General features: G+C 39.1%; 1 protein-coding gene across 2 annotated transcripts in view; it reads left to right on the top strand.

The window, feature by feature from the left end:
• The window catches only part of SLC12A2 (solute carrier family 12 member 2), a 48113-nt gene that overhangs the window by 12994 nt on the left and 7230 nt on the right, over positions 1-27889 (top strand). The window contains exons 3-22 of one of the 2 annotated variants that reach the window (XM_079995340.1): positions 2292-2367; positions 2990-3085; positions 5728-5867; positions 6728-6838; positions 8593-8701; positions 11097-11224; positions 11310-11394; positions 12937-13088; positions 15204-15311; positions 15813-15936; positions 16547-16648; positions 18249-18404; positions 20527-20626; positions 21548-21659; positions 22613-22753; positions 23902-24008; positions 24748-24827; positions 25270-25395; positions 26323-26370; positions 27722-27838. In XM_079995340.1, the coding sequence (XP_079851466.1) occupies positions 2292-2367; positions 2990-3085; positions 5728-5867; positions 6728-6838; positions 8593-8701; positions 11097-11224; positions 11310-11394; positions 12937-13088; positions 15204-15311; positions 15813-15936; positions 16547-16648; positions 18249-18404; positions 20527-20626; positions 21548-21659; positions 22613-22753; positions 23902-24008; positions 24748-24827; positions 25270-25395; positions 26323-26370; positions 27722-27838 (2218 nt within the window). The remainder of the gene's footprint in view (positions 1-2291; positions 2368-2989; positions 3086-5727; positions 5868-6727; positions 6839-8592; positions 8702-11096; positions 11225-11309; positions 11395-12936; positions 13089-15203; positions 15312-15812; positions 15937-16546; positions 16649-18248; positions 18405-20526; positions 20627-21547; positions 21660-22612; positions 22754-23901; positions 24009-24747; positions 24828-25269; positions 25396-26322; positions 26371-27721; positions 27839-27889) is intronic. The other variant, XM_079995341.1, reaches the window with a different exon arrangement.

Raw genomic sequence — 27889 nt, 5'->3', positions numbered from 1 at the left:
ATAAGGAACCGAAGATTTCTATTATTTCCTATGGGAACATTTCTAATCCGTGACTTGTCTTATATCTCTCCTCTGCCCCTCCATGGTTTCTGCCTGAAAATGGCTGGCGCTGTCCAGCAAACCACAAACATGAACGGAAGTGGGCAAACTCTGGCTAACCTGAATTAGCTGTGTGCGTAGTGAGGTTTGGGCTTATTTCTTTGTGTTTGGATAAGTGAATTTTTGCATAATAAGTGGGCTGATAGCAGGACCTGCGTGTATACAGTTTGCCTGGTAACTTTATTGCAAATGGACTAGCAGGGGAGGGATGACTCTCCTCCATCTGTAGCCAGCATGGAAATGCAGACACGAGTCACTTTGCACAGTTAACTAAGGAAACACAAGGGAGGGAACATGGTGGCTCAAATTTCATCCTCCGATAACTATTGGACCAATGCCATGATGTCATAAGGATACAGTAACTTGCACAGCTTATAACATTAACTAGATTTTGTTTCTTCTGGTGGAGTGCCTGGGGAGAGCAGTCATTTGGCCCAAATAAGGATGAGGAGAGAGCAGTATCCTGGCTCAAATAAGTAAACAAAAGGATTTCATCTATAAATTGGCTTCCCTGCAGTGTTCACTTAATGGGACATTCATCTCAGCTAGTAATTTTTCTTTGACTTATTGGAAGTCTGGGGAGGAATTCAGTGTCGTGCTAAGGTGATTTGGGCAGGTTGAGCATTTTTGAATCACAGAAGGATTCCTGCTCCTTCCTTCCCATGCTACTCTGGTTTTCCTCCTGCTCCCCCAGCCTATTGTTATTATTATTGTTGTTGTTTATAAATTTGTATACCACCCTATATCTGCAGGTGTATATTGCAAGGTGTACAAGCCCAATTTCCCATGAAAGCAGAAGCCCTTCTTTAGGACTTCCGCTGACAGGACTCATTAGTTGAATCCTGTCCCTAGAATTTTAATTGTGTTTTCGTTTTTTGTAAGAAGTCAGTGAATTAACTGAACCCAACCTTTTCCAATAAAAAAAAAATCTCATTCACAGCTTTATCAGACGTTATAGTTGTTTGAAAATAACTCCATAGAGAAATAATAAGATTTGTAACATCACAATTTCTGTTACTGTGGTGGTTCAAGCAAGTTGCAGATTTTAACTTCGATTTACTGTAGTTGTTTCAAAGTTGTACTAGTCTGCTAAGGACACAGTGAATACTAGAAGAATGTCTATCCTTCTTAACTTAGTGTTATAAAACTGCAAATGACATGATTCCAGCTCTCATGTTATAACTGTGACAGGATGGTGGAAATTAACACAGTTCAGTTTGTACAAACAAAGCAACCTTACATGGACAAAATCCCCTGTCTTCTGGAGGAATCTTGGCATGTCTGTAGTATATTTTATCTTGACATGGCAAAAAAAAAGTATTTACTTTAAATAATTGGAGTTTTTGTATTGTTTTCCAGTTTACAATTATAACAGAGTATTAACTACCTTTTTATTTATTATTGTTGGTTATTATAACTGTTTGTCACTTCTCACTGAGTAACTCAAAACCGCTTGCATTAAGAACTTTTAAAAAGCAACCAAGTAAATTCCCTAAAAACACAAGTAGAAGGGAGGACTAATGGATCCCACTCCACTAAGGGCCAAAAGAGAAAAGTATTTGCCTGGTGCCTAAATATAAAGATGGCACCATGTGTGCCTTCCTGGGGAGAGGATTCCACAATCGCCATCGAAAAGTCCAATTCTTGTGTTTCCACCCTCCAAATCTCTTGTGGAAGGGAGCACTTGAAGAAGGGCCTCAGATTCTGCTGCTGCTGCAGGGTTTGGGTCATAAACACTTCTGCTTAAACATTAATAATATTTGTTTTATGTTAAGGAGAAGTATAATTTTCATAATGTAGTGACTTCAGTCACTTCGCTTTTAAAAATGGTCTGTTAAAGCACAACTTGCAAGACATCACAAGTCAAATGGGCCCACCATATGATGGCCCAGAGAAGAGATTGCTAAACCCCTACTACTGCTACTGATCCAGGACTGGAAGAATTGAAGATAATAAATTGCCACAAAGCATGTTTGGTGTGCTGTTCGGCTTGAATCACAAGTTATGTGTGCCTCCTGGAAAGAATTCTTGAAAAGTTGAGGTGCTTGGTTGCCTGTATGACAGCAGACTTTTGAAGTTGACCCTGTGAACTCGATTCTTAAAACTCTGTTGTAGCTTATTCAAAATGATACCTCTATAATAAATATTGGGACAGCATAGCATGAACATTCTTTGCTCTTACGGTGTTCTAGGTACGATGCATGTTGAATATCTGGGGTGTGATGCTGTTCATTCGACTGTCCTGGATTGTAGGACAGGCTGGCATAGGTAAGTGTGCCCACCAAATAAAACATCTGTGTGTACTATGTTAATCTTGATCAACTGTTAAAGATCAGTGACTTGTAACTTACAGCATTGGATGAGAATATGATTGATGGAATGCTGCTGATTACCATTGTGATATTCTTAACAAGGAATATATGCTGCTTATCAGTTTCACTAAGAGGCTCAGTGTGTCTCCAGAGCAATGTTCTTTTCTTTGTTATTACAGTATGAGACACTGATTAGGAGGTAATACATATTTGAAGGATTAGTCCTGCTCAGAGCATTACATAGGCAACAAGTAGTTTTTCATATTCCTTGTTAGTAGTTGCTAGTTTCTGTGGTGTCCTCAAAAGGTGAGGCATACTCTACCTGAAAAGGTACTCCTGAGGGCAGGAGAGGTGGTAGGCATGCTTGTTCTTGATGTGAACAGGTGATGTCTTGCATATTGCAGGCACATGTTAAAACAAGATTGTTTAAAACCAGCTCATGCATGCCTTAGGTTTAAGACATTTTTTGTTGTATTGATTTATTGAAACCAACAGCCAGCGTTTGTTAAACAAAATTGTACATTTGTTTTGGGGGAAATGATAATTTCCTGTAAATAATCTTAGGAATCTTCTTACAGGACTTGCAGTCTTGGTCATTGCAATGGCGACTGTGGTAACTACGATCACGGGCCTGTCTACATCAGCAATAGCTACCAATGGCTTTGTGAGAGGAGGTAAAACAATGTTATACATGTAATTTCCTGTTTAGTTTTCTTCAAAGGGAGCCAAATCATGTGATATTTACTTTGCATGTATGCATCAAATATTTTATATAATTGCGGAAGTACATCATAAGTCGCAAGGTTTTCTTCAAGAAACAATGTGATTGTGCTACTGCATTTTTAAACTGTCAGCTCGCAATAGTGAACTTTCAAAAAGTGACTTTTGGGGTCATGAAAGTGAGGAGAGGTAGGTAGGTCACAAGTAGGGATGGAGAGTACAGCTTGTAAGACATAGATAAAAGAATTTGAAATCAGGCAAATGGTGAGTAATGCATTAGAAATGGAGAGTAACTAGATCAGTGATGTGGAACCTGTGGCCCTCCAAACATCTTTGTACTCCCATTGCCCCACCCAACATGGTCTGGAGATAATCCAACATTTGGTGGACTACAGATTCCTCTTCCCTGACCTAGAACCACCTACGCATTCACAAGTTAAGAGGCAAACAATGCGATCCAAGCTTTGTTTTGAGAAAGAGATACCATTTATTGTAGTGAGATTTACTTGCAGCTAATTACATTAAGGGTTGTAGTCCAAGTAATTAAAAGATGTTAAGAAAACTTAAACACTGAGCTTGCCTTTCTTAAGAGGCTAATTGCAGATTTGTATCTTGAAAATCAGCTTGGCCTTCTTCCCGGATGCTGAGCAATCTCAGTGATGCTATGGAAATGTGATTGTCTTAGTTACAGCAAGTCTGGTTTAGATGTTTGTTACTATCTACAGTCGGATGCTCTGTTGATGCAACATGTTAATCATGACTTACATAATTGGACAGTTTTCACCTGGGCGTACTTTTCCACACAATTGGGCATATGAACAGTGCAGTAGTGCTGCTTAAGGCAGTAGTGGAGCTTTCTATAGATATACTGAGGGACTTCTAGTGGGGTTTGAGTGCTTTCCTGTCAGTGGGCCTTTTCCCCTGGCAAAGTGGTGCTTTTAACAACTCCTTGGCTAGCCTTTGACAGCTTTAGCATTGCTCTTTATATCTCCTGTGACAGGAATGGTTAACTTGTGGCCCTCCAGATCTTGTTGGACTCTCAAGTGACTCCCATTAGTTGCAACCAGCATGACCCAGTGGTAGGGATGATGAGAATTAGAGTCCCACCATATCTGGAGGGCCAAAGCTTAACTACACCAGTTGTGTGAGAATAATTTATGCAGCATAAAGGTAGAAATATGATGGCTTTATTCGAGAAGCTTGCTTCTTGAATAGAGTGTCCATTGGAACAGAAAATACAATCCATGAATAATTCTGAAGTGGATTTTCTTCACTGGTCTTATTTTTGGGGGGGAGGTTGCTATTTGTGTTTCTTCTCTTTTATCTACTTCAAAGTGAATGTTAGCAATCTTCAGCTGTATAATCTGATTTTTTTAAAGAACAGGTTTTCTATTTTTTTTAATGATTGCAAGAAAGAAATAGTACACTTTGATAGAATTGCAAGCTTTGTGGATAAGAGGAATGCTGTGGATGTAGTGTGTCTTGATTTTAGTAAGGTTTTTGATAATATCAAATAATCTTACAGAGAAGCTGGTAAAATGTGGGCTGGACAAGGTAACTGTTAGGTGGTTTTGTAACTGATTGACCGACTAAACCCAAAGAGAACTCACTAATAGTTCCTCATCCTCTTGGAAAACAGTGACAAGTGGGGTGCCATGCTGCAGGGTTCTGTCCTGGGCCCATTGTTGCCCAACATCTTTATAATGATTTGGATGAAGGAATTGAGGGAATCCTCATCAAATTTTCAGATGACACCAAACTGGAAGGGGCAGCTAATCCCGCAGAAGACAGAATCTGGATTCAAGATGATCTGAACATACTGAAGAACTGGGGCCAAAATTAACAAAATGAATTTTGATAGGGGCAAATGTACAGTTCTGCACTTAGGCAGGAATGATAAGCTGCACAAATATAAGACGGGGACACCTGGTTTGCCAGTAGTAAATGTGAAAAGAATTTAGGGGTCTTAGTTGGCCACAAGCTTTACATGAGTCAACAATGTGATGCAGGAGCAAAACAAAGTAACAAACTAATGCTATTCTAGGCTGCATCAACAGAAGTATAATGTCTCAATCAAGTACCATTCTATTCTTAGTCAGACGCCACCTGGAGTACTGGGTTCTGGGCACCACAATATAAGAAGGATATTGACAAGCTAGAATGTGAGCAGAGGAGGGTCTGGAAGCCAAGTCTTATGAGGAATGGTTGAGCGAAATGGGTATGTTAAGCCGGGTAAAGAGGAGACAGATATGATAGCCATCTTCAAATATCTAAAGGGCTGTGTCATGGATGGAGCAATTTTCTGGAGTGTAGGACCCAAACCAGTTGATTCAAATTACAAGAAAGGAGATTCTGACTAAACATCAGGAAGAATTTTCTGACAGTTGGATAACTTTAATTCTGTTATCTTACTGAAAGCTGTTACACATGTAGCTGAGGGCAACCTGATTACCAGCTGAAGTAGCAGCTAGGGGCATATCTACATTCTACAAACGTAGAGCTTTTAGCTGTGTGTGTATAAAAACATAGTACATACCAGAGCTTGGTTTCACATAGCCTTGAATCTTGCTCTAATTCTTCTTTATTCTCTCTGCAGGGGGAGCATATTATCTAATTTCCAGAAGCCTGGGTCCAGAATTTGGTGGTGCAATAGGCTTGATATTTGCATTTGCTAATGCTGTTGCTGTAGCCATGTATGTTGTTGGTTTCGCAGAGACCGTTGTAGAACTGCTTAAGGTAAACAATTTTTCCCCAGTTTTGTTTTTCACAATGATAGAAACAGTCTGAATTTTACCATCCCTTTTCTACAACATAACTATGGATTGGATTGATCTGTAATCGTTGTCAAATCCACTACACATGTGACGTAAAATCTATAATATTGAATGACTCATTTTTACACAGACATGTAAACATCCTTGGATTTGGTGCCCCCAGAGTTCTGGATGACAGGCAAAATACTTGTTGGGATCAGCCTTAGACCAAATGATTGTGACTTAGTTGCAGTAAAAATATATGCAGGATCCAACACTTGAAAAGGCTGTAAGCCTATGGAGGGTTTAGTCCTATCGCTAAGCTTAATAGCGTTCTCTCCCCCCCTCTAATGCAGAGCAAAGTATAAAACTTAGAGGAAACATGCTCAGTTGTTTGAAAGGAATTGGAGTTTATTGGGGGGGGGGGGTCTATTATGCCTGCAAGAGCTTATGAACGTGTTTAGATCCTGGTCTGCACCTTCATCTAAGGTGTTTGATTTTTAAAATAAATTGACTTAAGTTACTAAGGTAAAACATAGGGCCATTAACAGAGTTGAACCATTAAAACGTGGTGTTTAGTTCTGGTTCATGTTTATTAGTATTTCTGTTTTAAAAAAATCTGTATTTTTTTTGAAGTCGTGAATGTTTGACTTGATTTGTATGAAAAACGAACCCTACAAAAAGAATATAATAAATTCTTAAGAAAAACTGCTAGCGCTTAATACCATATTTGCTAGGACTCAAAATCATATTTGATCACTGTTAGGGCAGAATTATTTCATAACAGGAAAGCGAACATATGGTGTCAACCTTGTCATAATTGTCTCTCTTTTCTTTCTGTAGGAACATAATTTAATTATGTTGGATCAAATGAATGACATCAGAATAATAGGAGCCATCACAATTGTTATTTTATTGGGCATCTCTGTGGCAGGAATGGAGTGGGAAGCTAAAGTAAGTAACAGTGATTTAAAATATCTACTGCCCTGAAAAGCTGAACACCTTTTGAAATCTGCAAAGCAAGTGAAGTAAACATCGACTTGAACTTACATTGGAATTAGAATTTGGAATCAGATTTCTGGCTGCAGAATATTGTTGCAGGAAATGAACTTATTTATGTTCATTATATTGTTGTTTAACAAACCAGGAAAATAAACCAGTTCGTAAATTTTGCACTTGGGCATGAATGAAGGCAGGCTGGTGCTGTTGAATGCATAGTTGAGCCAGTTGTGTGAGACTTTAGTGCTACATGCACAGTAACTATTTAGAAACTGAAATCTTATATTAGTAGAATTTTGCAGATTAAGTATATTGTTCAAGGAGGTGGACTTATCCTTGGTCAGTCTGGTTCATGATGTGCATTAGTCCCATTATGTGGGTTTCCCTCATGCAGTCAAGTGTTCCTTTGCAGCATCAAAAGGGGAAAGCAACAAATATACTGCAAAACAGAGAGACCACCCAAAAACTTAGTACAATACTGAAAGGTTACTCTGCTCGTATAGGTGATGCATTCAAACAGATCCAAGTACTCATGCAGAGACAGTTTTTAAGTGGCCCCAATGTGGTGTCTGCATAGTTAAAAGCACCCCTAACCTGTGTTTCAGGACTTTAGATGATACATAAATTGGGAATATGAAAAGCAAGCTTCAAGTGAAGCTTAATGAAAAGTTTTAATGTATTATCATTCTAGTTGCATAAGAAAAATATAATTGGTATTGTGAAGTGAGGGAGAGGTGTTTAAAAACAACAACAACAGAGGTCCTATATGCATATTCATGAACCTCACTTAAGTTGAAGAATCTTACAAGTAAATGAGTATTTCATTGTGGACTGAGGATTCGGACAAATGACAAGTAAAATATTGATCAAATAATGGTCACATATTTTTAAAGCATTGACATGAAACAAGCTAATCAATCAGTTTAATACTTCATCTAATTACAAAAACAAGTTAGATATCTTTACAACTGTTATCACATTATCTTAAATAAATTCATTACCATTTTAGGAAAAAAATACTTAATACACATATTGAAACATAACATTTAATACTCAGACTCCACATAAAAGTCACATTTCTGTAAATACTTTAATGGTTACATCAGGCATAGGCAAACTCGGCCCTCCAGATCTTTTGAGACTACAATTCCCATCATCCCTGACCACTGGTCCTGTTAGGTAGGGATAATGGGAGTTGTAGTCCCAAAAGATCTGGAGGGCCAAGTTTGCCTATGCCTGAGTTACATTCTTTAAAGAGGTAAGTATTGTGTATGTTGTAGATGTACTGAAAGTTACATTTTGATTCTCTCCTTTCCCCAAAAAACCTGGGAAGGCATTCTCATTCTCTATTTTACCTTAACAACTCTGTGGGGTATGTTAGACTGAGTGTGTATGACTGGCTCAGCTTCATGGCTGGCTGAGGATTTGAATCAGAGCATTCCCAGTCCTAACCTGAGAAGGTTTGCTGTGCTGCCCAGTCTGTGCCAGGCTATACACTACAGGGGTAGGAGGCAAGGTGATTTTGCTGCTGGCCTTGCTTAACAAATGGTGTTGTAATGTAAGCTGCCATCTACTCCATGGTCTTCGTGGAACATGTGATCTTAGTTGACCAGTTAATTGCCCAAGCCTACTGTTTACGTCCAGTTGCGCGTGGATTTAGCTTGGATAAAAATGTATTTTAATTATGTTGATGACTTCTAAAATTACAGGCACAAATTGTTCTGCTTGTGATCCTGCTAGTTGCTATTGTTGACTTCATCATAGGAACATTTATTTCATTTGAAAGCAAGAAGCCTAAAGGATTTTTTGGCTACCAAGGTAAGGGAGAATGACCAAATATTAATTTGCTGGAAATGTAGCTGCAATGGATATCTGAAACACATTGATATTTCAATTATGTTGCTAGTGGAAATGTTTGCTTTAGCCAAAGCTATAAGACTAAAGAATGCCTTGGTTCGTACGTCTGTTGCAGGCATAGGCAACCTCTGCCCTCCAGATGTTTTGGAACTACAACTCCCATGATTCCTAGCTAACAGGACCAGTGGTCAGGGATGATGGGAATTGTAGTCCCAAAACATCTGGAGGGCCAAGGTTGCCTATGACTGGTCTATTGAGAGAGCAGGGATTTGGGTTCCATGTGATATTTCATCATGCAACTCAACATGCTAATAACAGTTGATGCAAAATTTCCTCTTGTTGGATTGTGTTGGAATCAGTGAAGGCTGCACAGCAATAGTGCTTAGGCAAGCAAGCGGCAATTACATTTCTTGCCCTGAGGGCTGCTCTGAGGATTGACTGATCCTCCAAGGGCCACTTGCAGCATTGGATGTGGCCAATGCACACTCCCTTGTATGTGCACACTCACCACCACAGATAATGCACACATGTTACAGAGCCAGACACTTGTTCATATTCATTCAGACAGCTGCCTACCCCCAAAACTCAGTTAAGTAGCTGAAGAGGGGTGGGCTTTCTCCCCCATGGCAGTGCTGAGCTTCGGAGGAGAGGATCTGCAATGAGGAAGAAATCTACCCACTTACCTTGCAAAGGAGACTGCTCTCCCTCTGGTTAACACCATTGCAAGAAGGTCTTAAGGCTTACGAAACAGGAAGGAACATTCCTTCCTGTTTCCTAAGACGTTCATGCAGTGGTGTTGCACCACAGAGACAAGGGCTTCCTTTGTAAGGTAAGTAGAGGCAGAGGTGCCTGGTTTTTGATGGCTGGCAGGCCCTCTGCAGCAAGGGATACCTCAGCAGAAATTTCAAAAAAGAAAACTGAATTTTGGGGGGTCCGGGGGGTTGGTGGGGTGTATGCTAGGATAATATTTGCTAAGAAAAAACCTTTTGTGGAAACTGGATCTGAGCTGTGGGTTAGCCACCCCTGGCTAAAGGAATCACACCCAAAAGCATTAACTTCTATTTTATATTTTTATATTTTCCAAGAAGACTGAGCTATTTAAGTCAACACAACACCTATGTACTTTCTCTATGTACTTTTTCCTGTATTCTAGAATCAAACTCACCTGGTCCACTCACTGCCTCTCGGCCTAATTTACCTCAAATATTTATTTGTGAGGAATAACATGAAAGAAAACATTCTTTGTCACTCTGACCTTCTAGGAGGAAAAATGGAACAGAAATGTGGTTAATAAAACAAAATGTTTTGGCTTACAAGAAGAGCTAAAGTTGTTGTTTTTTACAGATTTCCTCCTTTGGGGATTTAAGAGGAAGTTAAGACCTCTGCCTTAACTGGTACTTGCTGCTTAAGCAATAAACACATCATAGAGACTATGAGTTCATGCACGGAGATCTTTCTTTGCTTGTTCCTAGCGTTTTCACCAAATCTTCCATGCCCCTGACAGGCAGCCAATTTTAGTAAGAGCTGGGGAGAGTAGCCTGCTGCACTGTGTGTTTAAAGTTGAGCCTGACTTTTCCGTAAGCTGAAAAACAAGTGAAGCCAAACAGCACAACATGCAAGGGCTGGCGGTAGCTAGCTGCTGGAGGCTGGACATTTATTAATTTAAAAGCTATTTTAAAAAATAAATTGTGAGATGCTGGAGTATTGGAAAGAGGTTGTAGGATTTGTGGAAGTAGCCTAAGGAATTTAAGAGTGTCACCTGCTGAGCCCCCTAGTGGTAGCTACTGTATAAAATAAGTACAATTTTCTTCCATCATTTAAACTAGAAAGTCAGTCATCTCTCTTAGGCCTTCTCTAAACATTTGAGAGATTGTTCCCTGATTCTTAAGATTTCATAGCAGATTTTTTTAGTGGTTGTGTAAATATCTACCTTTTATAAGAATATAATGTTGTGATTATTTTTGGATAATGTTGCTTGCTATATAATTTTATTGAATTGGATAATGTAATATCTCTTAATGGTGTGAAGGAAGGTAAATTAAATAAGGCCCAGCCTTCATGCTGTGGGGAAGGACAAGTTTAGGCACTTTATTTGTTTGTTTGTTGAATATAGGGGTGCCTATATTTCAGTTTTTACATTGCCGTGTAGCAAATTTGTGTGTGCTTGGAAAACAAACATTTCCGCAAACAGCTAATGAAACAAATTCTCAGAGTTCAGTTTACATGTAACACCTCTAATCTGAGGTGACTCCTTGTCATTTTACTTGCAGCTGATTAGGTGGAAGACTAAATATTATGGACATTATACAAACACAGGTTACTATAATAAACTTTTTGTAATGTTCCTCCCTAACAGCTGAAATCTTTTATGAGAATTTTGGACCAGATTTCCGAGAAGAAGAAACTTTCTTTTCAGTATTTGCTATATTTTTCCCAGCTGCAACAGGCATTCTAGCGGGTGCAAATATCTCAGGTGATCTTGCGGTGAGTGGTTTTTAGTTTTGTTGCTTGTTCAGCTAATTTGAACTGTTCCATAGATTCATAATGTTGATGTTTTTCCCCCTCCCAGGATCCTCAATTAGCCATACCTAAAGGGACCTTGTTGGCCATCTTAATTACTACAGTGGTATACATGGGAATTGCAGTATCTGTAGGTAAATAACTAATTTTTTCTTATTCATTCTTTGTAGACAACTTGATATTTTTAATATTGCTGTGGTTCTATGTTGAAATTGATGTTTAGAGCTGAATTTTTATAGCACCTTCCATTATTTGGCTTTTATTCTTTGAATTGTTACAAGGGGCTGGATTAATGATTTTATAGCATTTTGATGTTAAAGCAACATCAAAACATACCAAAATCAGAATGGTTTGAGCTCTTCTCTTCTATCATGTTACAGAAACAACCACTTAACAATACAGTTAATTTACAGTGCCTGTATGTTCAGGTCAATCCATCATCAATTACTGTTTCTTACCCAGAGTGCAGTTGGGATCACAGATAGATGAGCATAAGTGTTTGTGTATATATATATAGATGGGGAAGGGGAAAGAGGGCTTGGCAAGATATGTTGCCTGTGCATTCACTCACACCTGAAAAGGGGAACAACAACTAACCAGAATTCCAGTGACTGGGCAGGTAAACCAGCAACCAGGCACTTAGTGACAGCATTATAAAAATGGATTTTAGATTTTTAAAATGAAATATTGAAAGTATAAGAAAGCCAGTCCAAAGGTGAGGCAGTGAGGAAAATGTGGAATGTCATTTTATCCAGTAGTGTTGTTCTTTTGTTACTTGAAGTGATCAACAATAACTGCAAATTGAGCATAGACAGACGTTCAGAGTTCAGAGATTACTTTTCCCAAAGACTGGTTGAATTCCAGCATTTTCACTTTTAACTTCTTTTGCTGTCATCTTGTTGGTGCAGGCTACCTAAAGCTTTTTCGAAAAGTGGTATATCAATGGACTTAAAACATTGTAAAAGTCCAATTAATTCTTTTTACTCATGGCATCATGGCAAATGTATATATTGTCTGCCTTCAAATGTAAAGAGGACTTGTGTTCCAGGGTTTCTTAGTATGGGAGAATCTATTTTGAGAATACAACTTCTAGCATTTTACGAAGTGTGGGAAGTCTTCAGCAAGCAAAGATGACAATCTTAAGATCTGAAAGAAAAAGAGACAATCAGCTTAAATTCCTGAGACTGGCTTTGAATTTGTTACATTTCAAGCAATAGGAGCTATCTTGTGTACATATTTCTGTCGTGTCTTTTGGTATAAACTTATGGGGACTCAAATTATGATGAAAGTTGTGATTCTCAAGAGTTTGTGGGCTGAGTAAGATATTTATTACCCCTGTGCTTTTCGGCTCTTCTCTAACAACACAACACTATAGGTGAACGCATGGCAAAAAGTCCCCTTGTAGGCTTACTTTGAGGGAAAGTAGATACAGGACTGCAGCACCAACATTTATAATCCAAAAAGAATGAATGCCTTTATTGTTCACCTCTTTGTCAACAGTGCTATAGCTCTAAAATTCATTTTGTAACTAGCCATACTTATTTTTACAATAACTTTGGAGGGTAGAAGTAACTTGATTGAAATTTCAATTTCCATTGGAATATACCAAGGAGAAATATAATGCAGTTTGCTTTAATTGCTTGGAAGGTCACTGCTTCTGTTTCCCTCTGCTCTAGGTGCTTGTGTTGTTCGAGATGCCACTGGGAGCCTTAATGACACATTTGTCGGTGAGCTGACAAACTGTACTACTGCAGCTTGTAAGCTTAACTTTGATTTCTCCTCATGTGAAAAAGAAGCGTGTCCTTATGGGCTAATGAACAACTTCCAGGTGAGCGGTGATTTCTAACCCTGAGATGTTCAACTGCAATTGCTTAAAATGTTTTATGCACTTTGTGCATGACTTACAAAATACATGTAGATAAATCTTAATATACTGTAAATTAGGGAGGGATGAATCAGTCTTATTTCTAGTTGGTGCCAACCATGTTCATAATACCCTTTTCCATCCTGTTCACATTAAACTGTGAGGGTTTTTCTAAAGCACCTGTATAAAGATTGGTATTTAAGTACATATTTTATTGGAGTACATTTAATCTTAAAATAGGTATTTTCATGCATTTTGGGCTGATAACGGCATCACAACAACTGGAGAAGTGCAATATCAAGATAATTACATTCCAGTCTGTGAATTAGTTCAAGGTGTGCAAACTAAATCATTTGCAGAGCACATGAAATAGATTAAAAATAGTGTATCTCCCTCACTCCACTTTGTGTTTACGTGCATATGAGAAAGAGAATGTGTGACTAGTGGTCAAAAGTTTGAAATAGCGCATTTCCCCCCTCTAAATAGAAGTCTGAAGTTGCAATCTGTCTACAAGAATATGAATTTCACACGTGTAAAGTTCATAATCTCTAGATAAAACTGCTAAGTAGGGTCTAGTATGGTTTCAAAATGGAGTGGGTTGAGATTCCTCCATTGCTGGGGTTGGACTAGATGATCCTTGCTCTACAACTCTAGGATTCCTCCTTCTTTTTTCAAAGTGCAAACTATTTTGTATATTTAGAACCATTGTGGCTGGACGACAGGCTTTTGGAATATTTTAGAATGCTAAGTGTAAACACTTAGTGTAAACACATCTTCCCACTGTCATTTCTGGTCAAACAGAGACCAGAGATGCAGGCTTTTGAAACATATTAAAAATTGCAAAAAAAGTTTGACAAAGGCAAAAGTGGGAGATAATCACTCTTTTAAATTCCCTTTAATTTACTTTGTTGTCAGATTGCATCTGGTCATAATGACTACTTCACCTCTGTTCTAGATAGTCTGAATTTGACTTCTCCTAAGATCAGTGAAAGTCATAGCCATGATAGTCTTTCATATACTTAAGTATAATAGCTCAGTTAAGATAAAGTACTTAGGCCTTAAAGGGCTTTCATCTACTTACTTGGCTGAATTAGGTAACGAGTTTACCTTCTGAGATTATGTCACTTTAAATCAAAAGCAGCTGAAGCAGTTATCAGTGACTACTCTAAAACATTAGTGGGTGCTTTGACAGAAAGATACTGCAAAGAAAGAGGCAATTTATTCAGGAGTAGTCGTGCCAGACTTTATTTAAAAACTGGTATTTGTTTAAAAGTCACAAATCTGGGTTAGCTGCATAGCTGGAACGTGCCAATCAGATTTTCAGTATTTTTAAAACAGAAGTTGGCTTTCTTCAAAGTTGTCTGTTGTGTGCAGAACAGCAGTACTGGTATTATCAGTATCTTGAAAATACACAGTTTCATTGGAAAATAACCCCCAAACTTGCAGCATGACAGCTCTGTAAAAGCACTCCAGTTCAGAGTAATGTACATAATCTACAAAGCATGGCTGCTATTCAGTTTCACCCACCCCCTTTAATGTGAGGCTTGTGCAGAAACTTCATTGAAAGGGAGGAAGTTATGCAGTTGCTCTGATTATTGATCATATTTTCCCCCAAATAACTCATTGGCAGAAGAGATTTCCACTTCAAAGCCAGTATTTAGCCTGTTGCACTACATTCACTATTTATGAAAAGTAGTAAACAATGATAGAGCTGCCAAAGTTAAGAAATAACACGCAGATCATTGTTGCTTGCTTTTATTTTAAAGCGTATATGGTTTCTGGTTGTTGTCCAAAGATTTTAAACCACATGGTCCCTGCCCTCAGGATTAGAATATAGAACAATAAAAGATGAGAAAGGAACAAGAAATGAGCAAATTCAGACACTTAACTATTCGTACAGCAATATTAGTTCTTTCTCTGAATGCTCTAATAGTTGTCATAGCGTTTGAAAATTGTGCATGCTGTTTCATATTAACACAACGTTGCAACAAATGTGTTAAAGTGTTTGAACTGCCCTTGTTTTTGGTTTTTGGTTTGTTTTTTTAAACTGCCCTTGTTAAAGTTACATTCTTATTCCAGGTAATGAGCATGGTATCAGGATTTGCACCTCTGATATCAGCTGGTATATTTTCCGCCACCCTTTCTTCAGCATTAGCATCTCTCGTCAGCGCACCTAAAATCTTCCAGGTAAGAATCTTGAGTTGTTTGTGGCAAGCCTGATCAAACTTGAATTTTGGATATATTTTCAAACATTACTTTTCTAAATCCTAAGGACGTGATGTTTATTCACTGTTTCTCAATATACTGTTGGATTGGTCCCATAGCTAAACTAAGAAATCAAGGCTTTCAAATGTATTCTATTAACACACTTTTTCAGTTATTTCCCCCAAATCACTGACTGTTTTTCGGATCTTAAGATGTGTAGGCACTCAGTTTCCATATTGAAACCAATTTGATTTAGGCTTGCATAAAGGTAACTAAATTGTAGTAAAGCTGACTTCCGCTGTTCACCATCTAACTTTTCCCATGGTACCCAAGACCTCACTGAGTTAGTGATGTCTGCAGTTACTACAGTTTTTGTTAATTACATTCTTCACATGCCATTGCATTATTCAGATTTGATGCATCAATTTATATCTATGTGACCATAGTTTAATTAACATCATCTTCTTTTTCTTCTTCTTCTAGGCTTTGTGTAAAGACAATATTTATCCTGGTTTCCTGATGTTTGCTAAAGGCTATGGGAAGAATAACGAGCCTTTACGAGGATATCTGCTGACCTTCTTGATTGCTCTTGGATTCATATTAATTGGTTGGTTATTACACCATTTTAAAAAGAGGAATATTTCTCTGTGGTATAAGTTTATCTGGAGCATCTAATACAGTCTCTGTTGTCTAATCCCATGTAATAATTATCTGGTTCAGTATGAATAGAGGATACATAGCCTGTTTCATGGAGAGGGAATGTACCCCAAACCACTAATGTTGGTGGCTTCTGTTTGGGAAAACTAAGAACATGGGAGCCCTGCTGAATTATCCCTATTGTCCACCATTGTTTCCTAGAGTGGCCAACAAGCTACTATGAAAGGCTACAAGTAAAGCATGAAGGCAGTTAGCCCTTTCCTGCTGTTCTTCCCCAGCAACTGGTGATCAGAGGCATAGGTGCCTCGATTCTGGAAGTAATATATAGGCATCATTAATAGTAGCCATTAGTAGCCTTATCTTAAATGAATATTTTCTAATCCCTCCCAATGGCAGCCATTGCCATATTTTCTGGAAATGAATTTCCATCGTTTAAGTCATCGCATAATCTTGGAGAGGGACTGCAGAGAGCCCACATCCCAAGCAGCAATTCTGTTCTTATCACAGCTATTTATTGTAAAATTTAATATAATTCTCCATTTCTTTTCTTTTTTTTACAGCTGAACTGAATGTAATCGCTCCCATTATTTCCAATTTCTTCTTGGCTTCCTATGCCTTAATTAATTTCTCTGTATTCCATGCTTCTCTTGCAAAATCTCCAGGTATGAATTTTGTATTGCTTCTCTTGGTCATTTGAAATTAGTGACGGCAAAAGCATCTTTTTAAAATGCCTTTGATTTATAATTTAAGTAATTGCACAACATGTTGAACTTGATTTTTTTAAAAAGTGTAACTGTTCGGCAAACTAGATTGTGGATAGCAAATCTGCATGAAAGCAACTTGAAATTTTACGATATGCACTATGGGTTGGTTTACCTGCAATGCTAAGCCAAACTATTGCTTAGTGCAAAGACATGAGAACGAAGGTTCCTGGAGAGGAGATTGTGGCTGCTGTGCTCCTCCTCTGATCCTCCTTCCACTGCTGTGATCTTGGGTCTGTGGTTTGTCTGATTCAAAGTGGGTGTCTGAACTGAAATTCACTGATCTTTGAAAGTGATTGCATGTTCCAGGTAAATAGGAGAATAAGGATAGTAGTGGGCCACTGAAGAAGACTAAATATTGAATCATATCTGACCATTACATTTTTAATTCAATTTTAATTCAGTTAGTTGAATTCAATTAGTGTACATTTTTAGTTTTAATTCAATTGAATTTAGTTCAATTTTAATTGGCAGTGGCCTACACCTGATAAAGAAGTGTTTTCCTTACATTCCTTTGAACTGTTCATTTTATCTTACGGAATATTATCTGTATTTATACCATCTATAACTGAGTGTTTTCCCTTAACTCTGTTCCTTTCAACTTGTGTTTTTGCTAAGGGTAGTGAAACTTTTCCTTTGGTTGCTCTCTCCAGACAAACCGGTAAGCCCCAGGACAGACTTTGGTAGCTGCTCATGCTTTGTCTGGAGCAAGACAAAGTATGAGGCCAGGTTCAGACAATATGCTGTCAAGCTATCACTTAGCTCATGAAACAGTGATAGAAACTGAGATATGAAAGTTAGGAGCTAAATGGCACCTTAAAGCTAGGTTATGGTCGCAGCAATGGAATGTTTAGGCACGCTTTTTTTATAACAAAAATATAAAGCTGAAAATGAACTTCAGCAAAAAATCTTAGGTTCGTTTTTCACATGGTCTAGTCCTCATCTGAAGACTGCAAAAAAACCCCCAAAAAACCTAAGCCATGCTTCCCCTGCTTTTCCCCCTAATATTTTTAAGAGGGTCTTAAGAGAGTGGCTGGAAGTGGGGAGGCAGAAAAAGGTCCTCCCTTCCTTCCACACGGCAGTTTTAATCTGAAATCTTAGGCGCAGTACTGCGCCCAGAGCTCAGAAACTGCTTGCTCTAAGGAAATTCCCTGTCGCAAAACCCGCCTGGAACAAAGGGAGTTTCGAATGCTGTCATGAAAGTATAGCAATGGGAGGACCCAGAGGTGGAGCTCAGCAGCTGTGATCTCTTCGAAGACACAGATTTAAGCCATGGTTTAGCTTAGTTTAATGTGCAGACCAAGGCAGTGTACCCCTTTTCATCCGTTGCTCTATTTTGTTGGTATTTAATCATGTGCATATCATACACACAACCAGAATGTTGGCAACTTACATGTGTTTATGCTGTTAAAATGCTGGGGAATGTGGGGCTTGTGGACCCACACTGAAGGGGAAGCTTTTCTGTTTGTACTCTTAATTTCTGTGTTTGCTTTTTGAATAGGCTGGCGTCCTGCTTTTAAGTACTACAACATGTGGGTGTCTCTAGTTGGAGCAATACTTTGCTGTATAGTGATGTTTGTCATTAACTGGTGGGCAGCACTCCTCACATATGTCATCGTTCTAGGACTCTACATTTATGTAACTTACAAGAAGCCAGGTGGGTGCATGTCTAGGAGACACTAGGCCAATGACTGGATTTATGGTTTGATTCAATGCTGTTTTTAAACATATTCAGTATACTTCATATACAGTACATGATTCCCCTCTGTTTCCCTTCAATGCTATTTAACAAAAGAAAATTGACTAGGCTCTGTAAATTGTATTAACTTTGTTTAAAAGGTGACAGGGAAAGTGGTAGATAGTCAGAAAGTGTTTGAGCTTGGTGGCCATTTTCCTTAGGAAACCCTAAATATTTGTGTGACAAAAGTGGGGAAAGTACAGTGTCCTTGAAGGAAACACTTTGACAAACTAGAAAAGGAATAGCATTAAGAAACCTATTTTGATACCTTAGTCTTTGTTCTGTGGATTCTAACATGAAAGACAGTATTGGTGGTTAGGACTGAGCTGGTGAGAAGGCCTTCTCTGAAGTGAACAGTCAAGACTCTACTGACTCACCTACTTTTTCATTGCCATTGCATGTCAGCAAGGGAGGTGTGGAACAAAAGAGGAAAAAACCACCCTCATATGAATCCCACTATATTCATTTAACATTTTATTTAGGGTTGTTCTGAAGTTACAGTGCATAGAATGCACTTTCCAAGTTCAGCTTACGATGAATTTAGCCCTTAAAGTGCACCGCTCTGTCCAAGGAGTGTGTGGTGTTCTTCGCTGTGTGTCTGTCTCTGTGTGTAAGGGGAGGTTTGCATGTGTAATGGGAACACTGGGGGCAAGGGAGGGGCAGACAAATCTGTGGTGCTATTGCATGTGTCTACCTGTGATGGCTATCTCTAGAACAAGAGATACATCAAGTGCTTTACAAAAAGAAAAGAAAAAAACTTTTAATACTCAAATTGGCTTGCATCTTTAAAATTAAAAGAGGAATAAGACCTTTCCAAAGGTTATTCTCATCATTAAAATAAGGGAAGAAGCTAACATGAAGCACTAGACAATATTGGAGGTTTCTGAAATTACAAGTCTGTACTTCTTATGCAACTCCCATAGGCAACTCTGCATGTCTAGGGGTTTTTAGATGAATTAGTGTTGCTCTCAGAATTTGACCACAAAAAAGGTGGTTAGCCCATTCTGAGATAAACATTTTATATGGTTAAAGCTATAGGGTCACTTCAAAAAGTTGTCATGTGAATGCTGAATATTACATCTGAATTGGCCCCCAGGCAAGTAATAAAAAATAGACAACTTGAATAAGTTGAAGGCTTATTACAAATTCAGAATACAAACAGTTCCTTTAAAGTAGCCCCTATTTCCCAAGGCTAACAAATTTCCTCAATAGGGTTTATTTTCAAATATTGCTTGATGTCTTTGTGTGACTTCATAAACTTAATTGCAGTTTCTTAAAACTTTTATAATTGGATGGTGACCTGTCATTGCTTCTAGGGGGCGGGCACAAAAATTATTGTACATGCCAAGATCTCAAACATATATAGGAACAGAGAACTTCAGTATTAAAAGTTAATTATGTATGGGTTTTATGAAAGCTCTTATATGATGAACCTCAGGGCTTTGCTATAACGGTACAACGTTTGACTTTACCCCCGAAGGTGCACTCCTCCATTTCCATTGTCTCCCAAGACAGACGGATACCAACAAGTGCTTCAGTAATAATTAACATTTGTCAGGTTATTAATCAGATCCCTTTTCTAAGGCAAGAGACACAGCTGTGACCAGAAGTAGTGTGAGAGAGTGTACAAAATTGATTGATAATTTTCTTGATCTCAAAAGGCTCTATATTAAGATTTGGGTCTTAAATTTGGTGCCTTCAAGCAAGCCTAATGAAGTTTGCCAAATGTTCATAATACATTATATTTGACTCTAAAAACACATTGTCACTAATTGCTAACAAAATACTTTAGGGGGCTTTAGCTACCCTCTCCCATTTTAGGAAATAATATTTCCTCCTAAACACTCCCAACACTGAAACAACTAGACTTAATCTAGATAACTTGGATGCTCCCTTCCAAACTGCTTGTGATTTTAGCTCAATTGCCAAGGTAGCAGTACAAATAGTGTCACTAAAATGTCACATTTTGTGTTCATTCTGAAATAAGACTGAGGCCTCAGTTGACTTCTTCTGTCTCAACGAAAAACCATTCTTTTTACAGATGTAAATTGGGGGTCTTCAACTCAAGCCTTGACTTACCTAAATGCATTGCAGCATGCTGTTCGCCTTACTGGTGTGGAAGACCACGTGAAAAACTTCAGGTAAAATCAATAGATGTTTGACAATATGGTTGAACTTTTGAGATACAAGTATAACTATCAGTGAAACAGTGCAGACTGTTGAAACAGAATGTTCTGAAAGTGAGGACCAATTTATAGCTCTTGTCTAGTAAGCACGGAAAGTGGTTTCACACAGCATTTAGTGTATTCTAATCTGCTTGCACTGTTGCAACAACTTTTCTGGAGGCAGGCTTTGGAGTAGTAACAGGGCAGAAAGAAGCTTGTCTGTAATGTTTGTTCCTTTGAGCTAATGTTATTCAGCATCAATATCATGGCATCATGCGCTAATTCCCCGATATTTTATGCAGCCAACATTTATTTTTTCCCCATTTCATTTGTCTACCGCCCTTCATCCAAGGATCACAGGGCAATTTACGGCAAAAAAGGCAAAAAACCCACATAAGATAGAAACAGAAACAAAAGAAACAACATTGGTATTTAAGTATCTAGCTTATTAACATATGTGATTGGGTTCCTGTAAGAAATGAATGTAAAAGGTAAAGGTACCCCTGCCCGTACTGGCCAGTTGTGTCCGACTCTAGGGTTGTGCGCTCATCTCACTTAAGAGGCCGGGGGCCAGCGCTGTCCGGAGACACTTCCGGGTCACGGGGCCAGCGTGACAAAGCTGCTCTGGCGAGCCAGCACCAGCGCAGCACACGGAAACGCCATTTACCTTCCCGCTATAAAGCGGTACCTATTTATCTACTTGCACTTAGGGGTGCTTTCGAACTGCTAGGTGGGCAGGAGCTGGGACCGAAGACAGGAACTCACCCCGCAGCAGGGATTCAAACCGCCAACCATACGATCGGCAAGTCCTAGGCACTGAGGTTTTACCTACAGCGCCACTCGCGTCCCTGTAGAAATGAATGTACACACCTATTTTTCTCTTTAATCTAAAACCAGGCCACAATGCCTTGTCATGAGTGGTGCTCCAAGCTCACGTCCGGCTTTGCTTCATCTAGTACACGCCTTCACCAAGAATGTAGGATTGATGATCTGCGGTCACATACATATGGTAAGTCTGTGAATAATTACTTTCCTCTTACACCATAGCACTTGGAAAACAATCTATATTTGTGTAATAAGCAGTATGCAAGCATACAGATAAAATGATGTGTCAAGAGGAAAAGCTGAGATTTGCTAGGTTATTGGGGTACGCTTTGGGGAAAGCTGTACCTATATAAGAGCGCTGGATTCATAAAAATACCATAATACAAGAAAATACTTGAAACGTAGAAGTATTAGGTTGGGATGTTGTTGATAATGTATTGCTTGCATGTACTGTATTGGCTCGAATATAAGCCACACTCCCCCTCCCAAAAATAATTCTGACGGAAAAGTTCAAGTGTGGCTTATATTCAGAGCCGAGCGCTGGTGCCCCCTGTTCAGCGCAGTAGTGTCAGAAGATGGGCACACAGTGTGCTCGGAGCCAGGCACCGGCTTGGGGAGTGGGGTGACAAGCGCTCGCCGTTCAGGGCAGTAGTGTCGGGAGGCAGGCCACACCTGCAAATAAGCCTTGAATTTTAAAGGTGCGGCTTATTTGCGGGTGCAGCTTATAGTTGGGCCAATACGGTATGTCAGTGTATATATGTATCTGTGGAAGGTGGTGGGTGAATTGCACAAATAATTGATAAGAAGTAAATTGGTAGTGCCCTACAAATACCAAAACTTTAAAGTGCTAAATAGGGTCTTTTCTGCAGCAAGCAGCATGAAGATTTAAAATAAAGTGTACCCTCTAATTTGAAAGTAGCAGAATTGAATATTTTTAAAGTTCTGGTTCATTGTCAGGGTACTGATTCTGATACGTTATCTGGCAACTGGTCTAAGCGATAACATTTCATTTGAATTGGCCACACTAAAAGAGCCCATTATTTTTCTCTGTAAGAAATCCTCACTTAAAGATGTCATCCAAAATGTGCTTCTGTGTCTTTGTAATTGTGTGCTCCCCTCCCCACACTTTTTTCATAGGGCCCTCGCAGGCAGGCCATGAAGGAATTGTCAACAGACCTGGCCAGGTACCAGCGGTGGCTTATTAAAAATAAAATGAAAGCCTTTTATGCTCCAGTACATGCAGAAGATTTGAGAGATGGTGCGCAATACCTAATGCAGGTAAGTGGTCATACAAAGTGTGGAGTTCTGTGCTGCTTCGTGATCTGCTCTGAGCACTGTATTTTTAGCTGCATTGTACACACTGCAATTTTATAAATATATATTTCAATTTTGCAAAGTAACAAACTTGTCCAGTGGAGAAAGGTGGTCAGAAATTGATCAGGTCCTGGGATTCTAGGTTTGAAAGCAAGGCTATAACATTCCAGGCATTGGGAAGTTTTTTTTTAAAAAAAGTGGAGACCCTGCCCTCTCTAGTCCCCGTAGAAAAGCAGGGCTCTTGCAACCCAGTTCTCTGTTAACCTTTTTCCTGTTTCACTGGAGATAATTCTAAAGGTTTCTGACCCTCACAGTTCATGGGGTAGAGGTCTTTCATCCTCCCTCTGCCATGGGGACCAAGGAGACATATTAATTGTTGGCATTCATTTCTTCCCCGTTAGGAAAAAATGAGAGGGAAACTTCTTTTTTAAAAGAAATTGATTGGGGGAGAATGCTGCGCTAACTTTACTTCCTCCTCGCTAATGAGTTCAGCAGGGCTTCGGGTAAAGCAGTTAAACCAGCTTCAATTCCCCACTCCTTGCTGTTGGTTTGCAACATAAATGCAGTTCTCTATTGGAAAGCAACATAATGGCTTTCACATCAGTAGCAGGCACATGTCCTGTCCAAGGAGATGGGAATACTGGGTTGATAGCTAGACAGTTTGATGGCCCAGATCCTTATGGTGTGGGTGCTGCCAGTCAGGAAAAATCGCCAACAGTGAGGGTTTGTAATATTCACGAAGGCACGCAGGTTTTGTGTTAGTGCCCTATAGGGAAGAAGGGAACTGTCACCCGAAGAAAAGAATAGGACTATATTTGCTAGCAAGGCCAGTTATCTTATCCCATCCTGAGCCATTTATCTAATGGTAAAGACTACATTCAGATGTTGCCACAGCTTGTCATAGGATCTCCAAGAGGTCTAGATTATTACTATATTATTTATATTACTAGATAGGGCAGGAAAATGATGTTCTCTCCTACTCATCTCACCCCCGCCACTTTCATCACTAGACTAGAAAGAAAATTCCCATTTTTCATGTAGCCTACTTTTTTTTTTTACAGACATATAGATATAACCTCCCTAAAATTTAAGTAGAGTTTTTTTGTTGTTAGGCTGCAGGTTTGGGACGAATGAAACCAAACACACTTGTTCTTGGATTTAAGAAAGATTGGCAGTCGGCTGACATGAACGATGTTGACACCTACATCAACTTATTACAGTGAGTAGAAGAAGGTTAACAATATGCCCGACTGCGAAGATGCAGCTTTCATAGTCCAGTGCATATACCAGTTGTCCTGATTCATGTATCATCAACTTTTTCAGACCCAGAACCCACTTTTAACCCAAACATGCATTTGGGGACTCATTTCTTTAATCTTTTAATATATATTTGCCTGGTGGTAGTGCTCTTGTTGCGACCCAGGTTGAATCAGGCCACGACTCACAAGTGAGTCCTGACCCACCACTTGATAGTGCCTAGTTTAGCACTATTTTCAGGAAAAATTGTAAGCAGTTATTCCATTTCAGCAAAGACAGAAGCATGCACCCATTTCATGACCACCTTTTACAGCCCAAATCTGGATATGTTACAATACCGTAACATTCTTATTCCAGCTGGGATCACATTGCCATCAAAGCAAAATGGTGCCAAAAGAGATGTTGATTTTGGCAATGGGCAGCCCATGAACAAAGGAAGAGATGGAAGATGAGGCGTTACTCTAAAAAGGATGCATGCCTGCCAGAATTATTCACATGCAGGTATCCACCGCCATCTTAGCTTAAATTGGTTCATTAATCACATTGTAGGAACAGCGTGGTCATTTCAGGAGCTGGAATTACCTTTGGAGACTCTTTCTGCCTGATTTTGCTGACCAGAGTACTTGTCCTTACAGCTGAAGTTAATCACTTGATATTTGGAAGTTTATATATTTCCCCAAAATGTGTTTATTCTATTTCAGCGATGCCTTTGACATTCAGTATGGAGTAGTAGTTATCCGTCTGAGGGAAGGTCTGGATATTTCTCACCTTCAGGGGCAAGGTAACCCTTACTTAACGCTGTCCATCATGAATTAATCTCTGGTCTTTGGGAGAAATTAGCAAATTATGCCTGGGACAAAAGATTATTGAGTGTCCCATTCCTTCTGATTCTAGCCTCACTTTGTGTTAAGTGCCTGATGAAGTAACAACTGATTACTTCCGTAAGTGCTGGGGGGATGTGTTATTAAATAATTTCTAGTCGCCAGGTGAACATCATTCTTTTTCCCATTTACATGCAAGAACAAAATATACTTAAATCCAGTTACATGAACTTGGCTGAGCCAAAGCACAGCTTTAGGTTTGTTTAAAGTTTTGCAAAACTATAGTATATTTTCCCTTGTCTTTGCTTGAATTTATTCCCGACCATTTCTCCTTGTGAGTTGTCTCCCAGCTTGTAAACTCATTTGCAAAAATACTGAATAGTATATTTTTCATATTCACAGAAGAATTATTGTCGTCCCAAGAGAAATCACCAGTAACCAAAGACATTATAGTAAATGTGGACTATAGCAAGAAGACTGAGACAGTAACGTCCAAGCCTGTGAGTGAAAAAGCTCCTATTCATAAAGGTAACATTTTACTTAATGAATTTTTGTTGGCATCAGTGCAAAAATCATAATAGTCCTCCTTTATAAACTTCAAAGTCAGATTTGCAATCCAAAGTCTTCATCATGTGTCACCGCAAGATATTTTAAGCTTGTGGGAGCCTCACTTTAGGGGTCCAACTTTTTTTGGGTGTTTCGGTCACTAGCAAGAATATTGCCACACAACAAGGATGGCCCATTGAAAGACTATCTTACTACTTCATCTCTTTGGCAAGCCATTTTTTGAACCCCAGTGTGTTTGTAAGAAGTGTGCAACACAGCATCTTGGAGCATTGAGGCACAACAGCATACATGTCTTTACTAAGCTGATAGCCACGGGATCAGAGATTAGCCCTTTAGTAGTAAACATGTACAGAAATTTTGGTCATGGTATTTGAACAATGTTATGTGTTTGACTTTTATTTTTCTAAACTTCTTAGAACTTCTTTTTACCATCAAGTGTTGCAAAGCTTTTGTTAAATAATTGCTCTTATAGATGCTTTAAGCACTTCACAAGTCGTGCATCTTGTCTTGAGGAGAAGCTATGGGACTAACTATTGATATCATTCCCATCTCCTCCCCCACCCCAAATATTTGCTAGGGAAATAATGTTTCAATTGCAGCAAGCATCTCTATTTTCTAACCCAAACCCTTTTGAGAGTGAAAAGGGATCTTAAATGGAAAAAAATGCTAATAGTGTAGCTACTTTTAATATGTGGTAGAACTTTGTGTGTGTCTTAAATAAAGTGGTATGTTAACATGCTAATCACTTACATTCATGAACACAGTTGCTTTGAATTCATTCATCGTTTGGCTTTTCATGCTGCATCCTAAAAAGAATGAAGAATCCACATTTTTATTAATACTGCAAAATAACCTTTTAATCCTCCCCCCCTTTTAAACCTTATCCAGAAGACGACGACGATGGCAAGACTCCAACGCAGCCACTTTTGAAAAAAGGCAGGCCATTTTTCCATATTTTGTTTTCAATCAATTTTTTTTCATGCTGTAAACATCAGTTTATAATTTCTCACGCTTTGTTTCATGTATCATAACATTTTACATGTCTTCGGAAGAAGATAATAGTTTGTACTTGCTGGGCTCATGGGAACCTTGTTGGTTGGTTGGTTGGGTGGGTTTCTTGGACAAGATAAGTTTTTGGGATGGGGAAAGAATTGGAACATAATGCTGTCTTAAATATTAGAGTTGTCTTCAGCTACAGCCAGGTGAGAGAGTGCCCATAGATGACTTCTGGTGCATATATGTGTGTGTGTGTGTGTGTGTGTGTGTGTGTGTGTGTGTGTAATGTGATACCTTCAGTTAAATATTGCATGATATCCTCACTCTCTTAATGGAGAGCTCCTGTTCAGGGTTCCTTCCAGACAATAGTGTCTTCTTCCTGGGATACCAATAGTTAGGAGGGGCTGGAAAAGGCCAAACTACTCTCCAAGACCACCTTAATCTTCCTTCCCTATTTTCCCAACCGACACATAATATTGTGTGATTCTTGGAAGCTACTGAGCATGTTCATTGGGCTATTTTAATTTTTGGTAGGCAGGTACCTCTTAACCTCCTTCTTGTTTCTCAGTGGCTCCATCCCCCTTGGCAATGAACCACTATTGAGACAAATGATTATATTCACTGCTGAATATAGCGGTTTGGGAGTTAAGCTGGTGCGGATGGAAAATCTGTCACTCTAGACTTTTTCTAAAAAGAGACAAATCAATGTACAGGAGCAAAGCTGTGATAACTTTTATTTGGGTGTTTAGGCAGGGATGCCATGTGTTTTCTGCCCTTCCTAGGACAGCTCCTGCGTCAGGTTTCATGAGGTTTGATTTAAGGCAGGCGTGGCTAACCTGTGGCCTTCCAGGTGTTGCTGGACTTTTCTAATCTTCCCTGCCTGTTGGCCATGCTGGCTGGGACTGGTAGGAGTTGATGTACTAACATCTGAAATGCCCCAGCTTAGCCACCCCTGGTTAAAGGAAGGGAGTGTCCTATCCCATCTCCAGTTGTATTAATTGATGGCTCTACAAATTCATACAAAATTCAATACAAATTCTCATACGCTAGCATTGCTTGCATAGTGGATCTTCCCCTCCTCTCTTCTCCTTTGCAGCCTCACATGCCTCTTCAAAACTTGCTCCAAAAGGTTGCGAGGGCCGGAGGGGAGAAGAAAGGGATGCCCTGTTGCACAAGCAGAATGCCGCTCCCACAACATTGGAAGCAGAAGTAACCCATATTCTGCATTTGAGACAGGAATAAAGTTTTGCCTTTCTTGCTTCCTTTTAAATGCCACTTCTCTATTCTACAGATCCCAAAGGTCCAGCCTTGAACTTGGCTGATCAAAAATTGCTTGATGCAAGTTCTCAGTTTCAGAAGAAACAAGGGAAAAATAATATTGACGTATGGTGGCTTTTTGATGATGGGGGTAAGATGGAAGTTCTTTTTAAAAATAATAATAATACTGCAACTAAGTAGT

The sequence above is a fragment of the Podarcis cretensis genome, assembly GCF_951804945.1.
Source record: "Podarcis cretensis genome assembly, chromosome: 11".
In the NCBI taxonomy this organism is placed as follows: Eukaryota; Metazoa; Chordata; class Lepidosauria; order Squamata; family Lacertidae; genus Podarcis; species Podarcis cretensis.
Note: the sequence above shows the minus strand (reverse complement) of the source record. Positions and strands in the feature narration are given on the sequence as shown.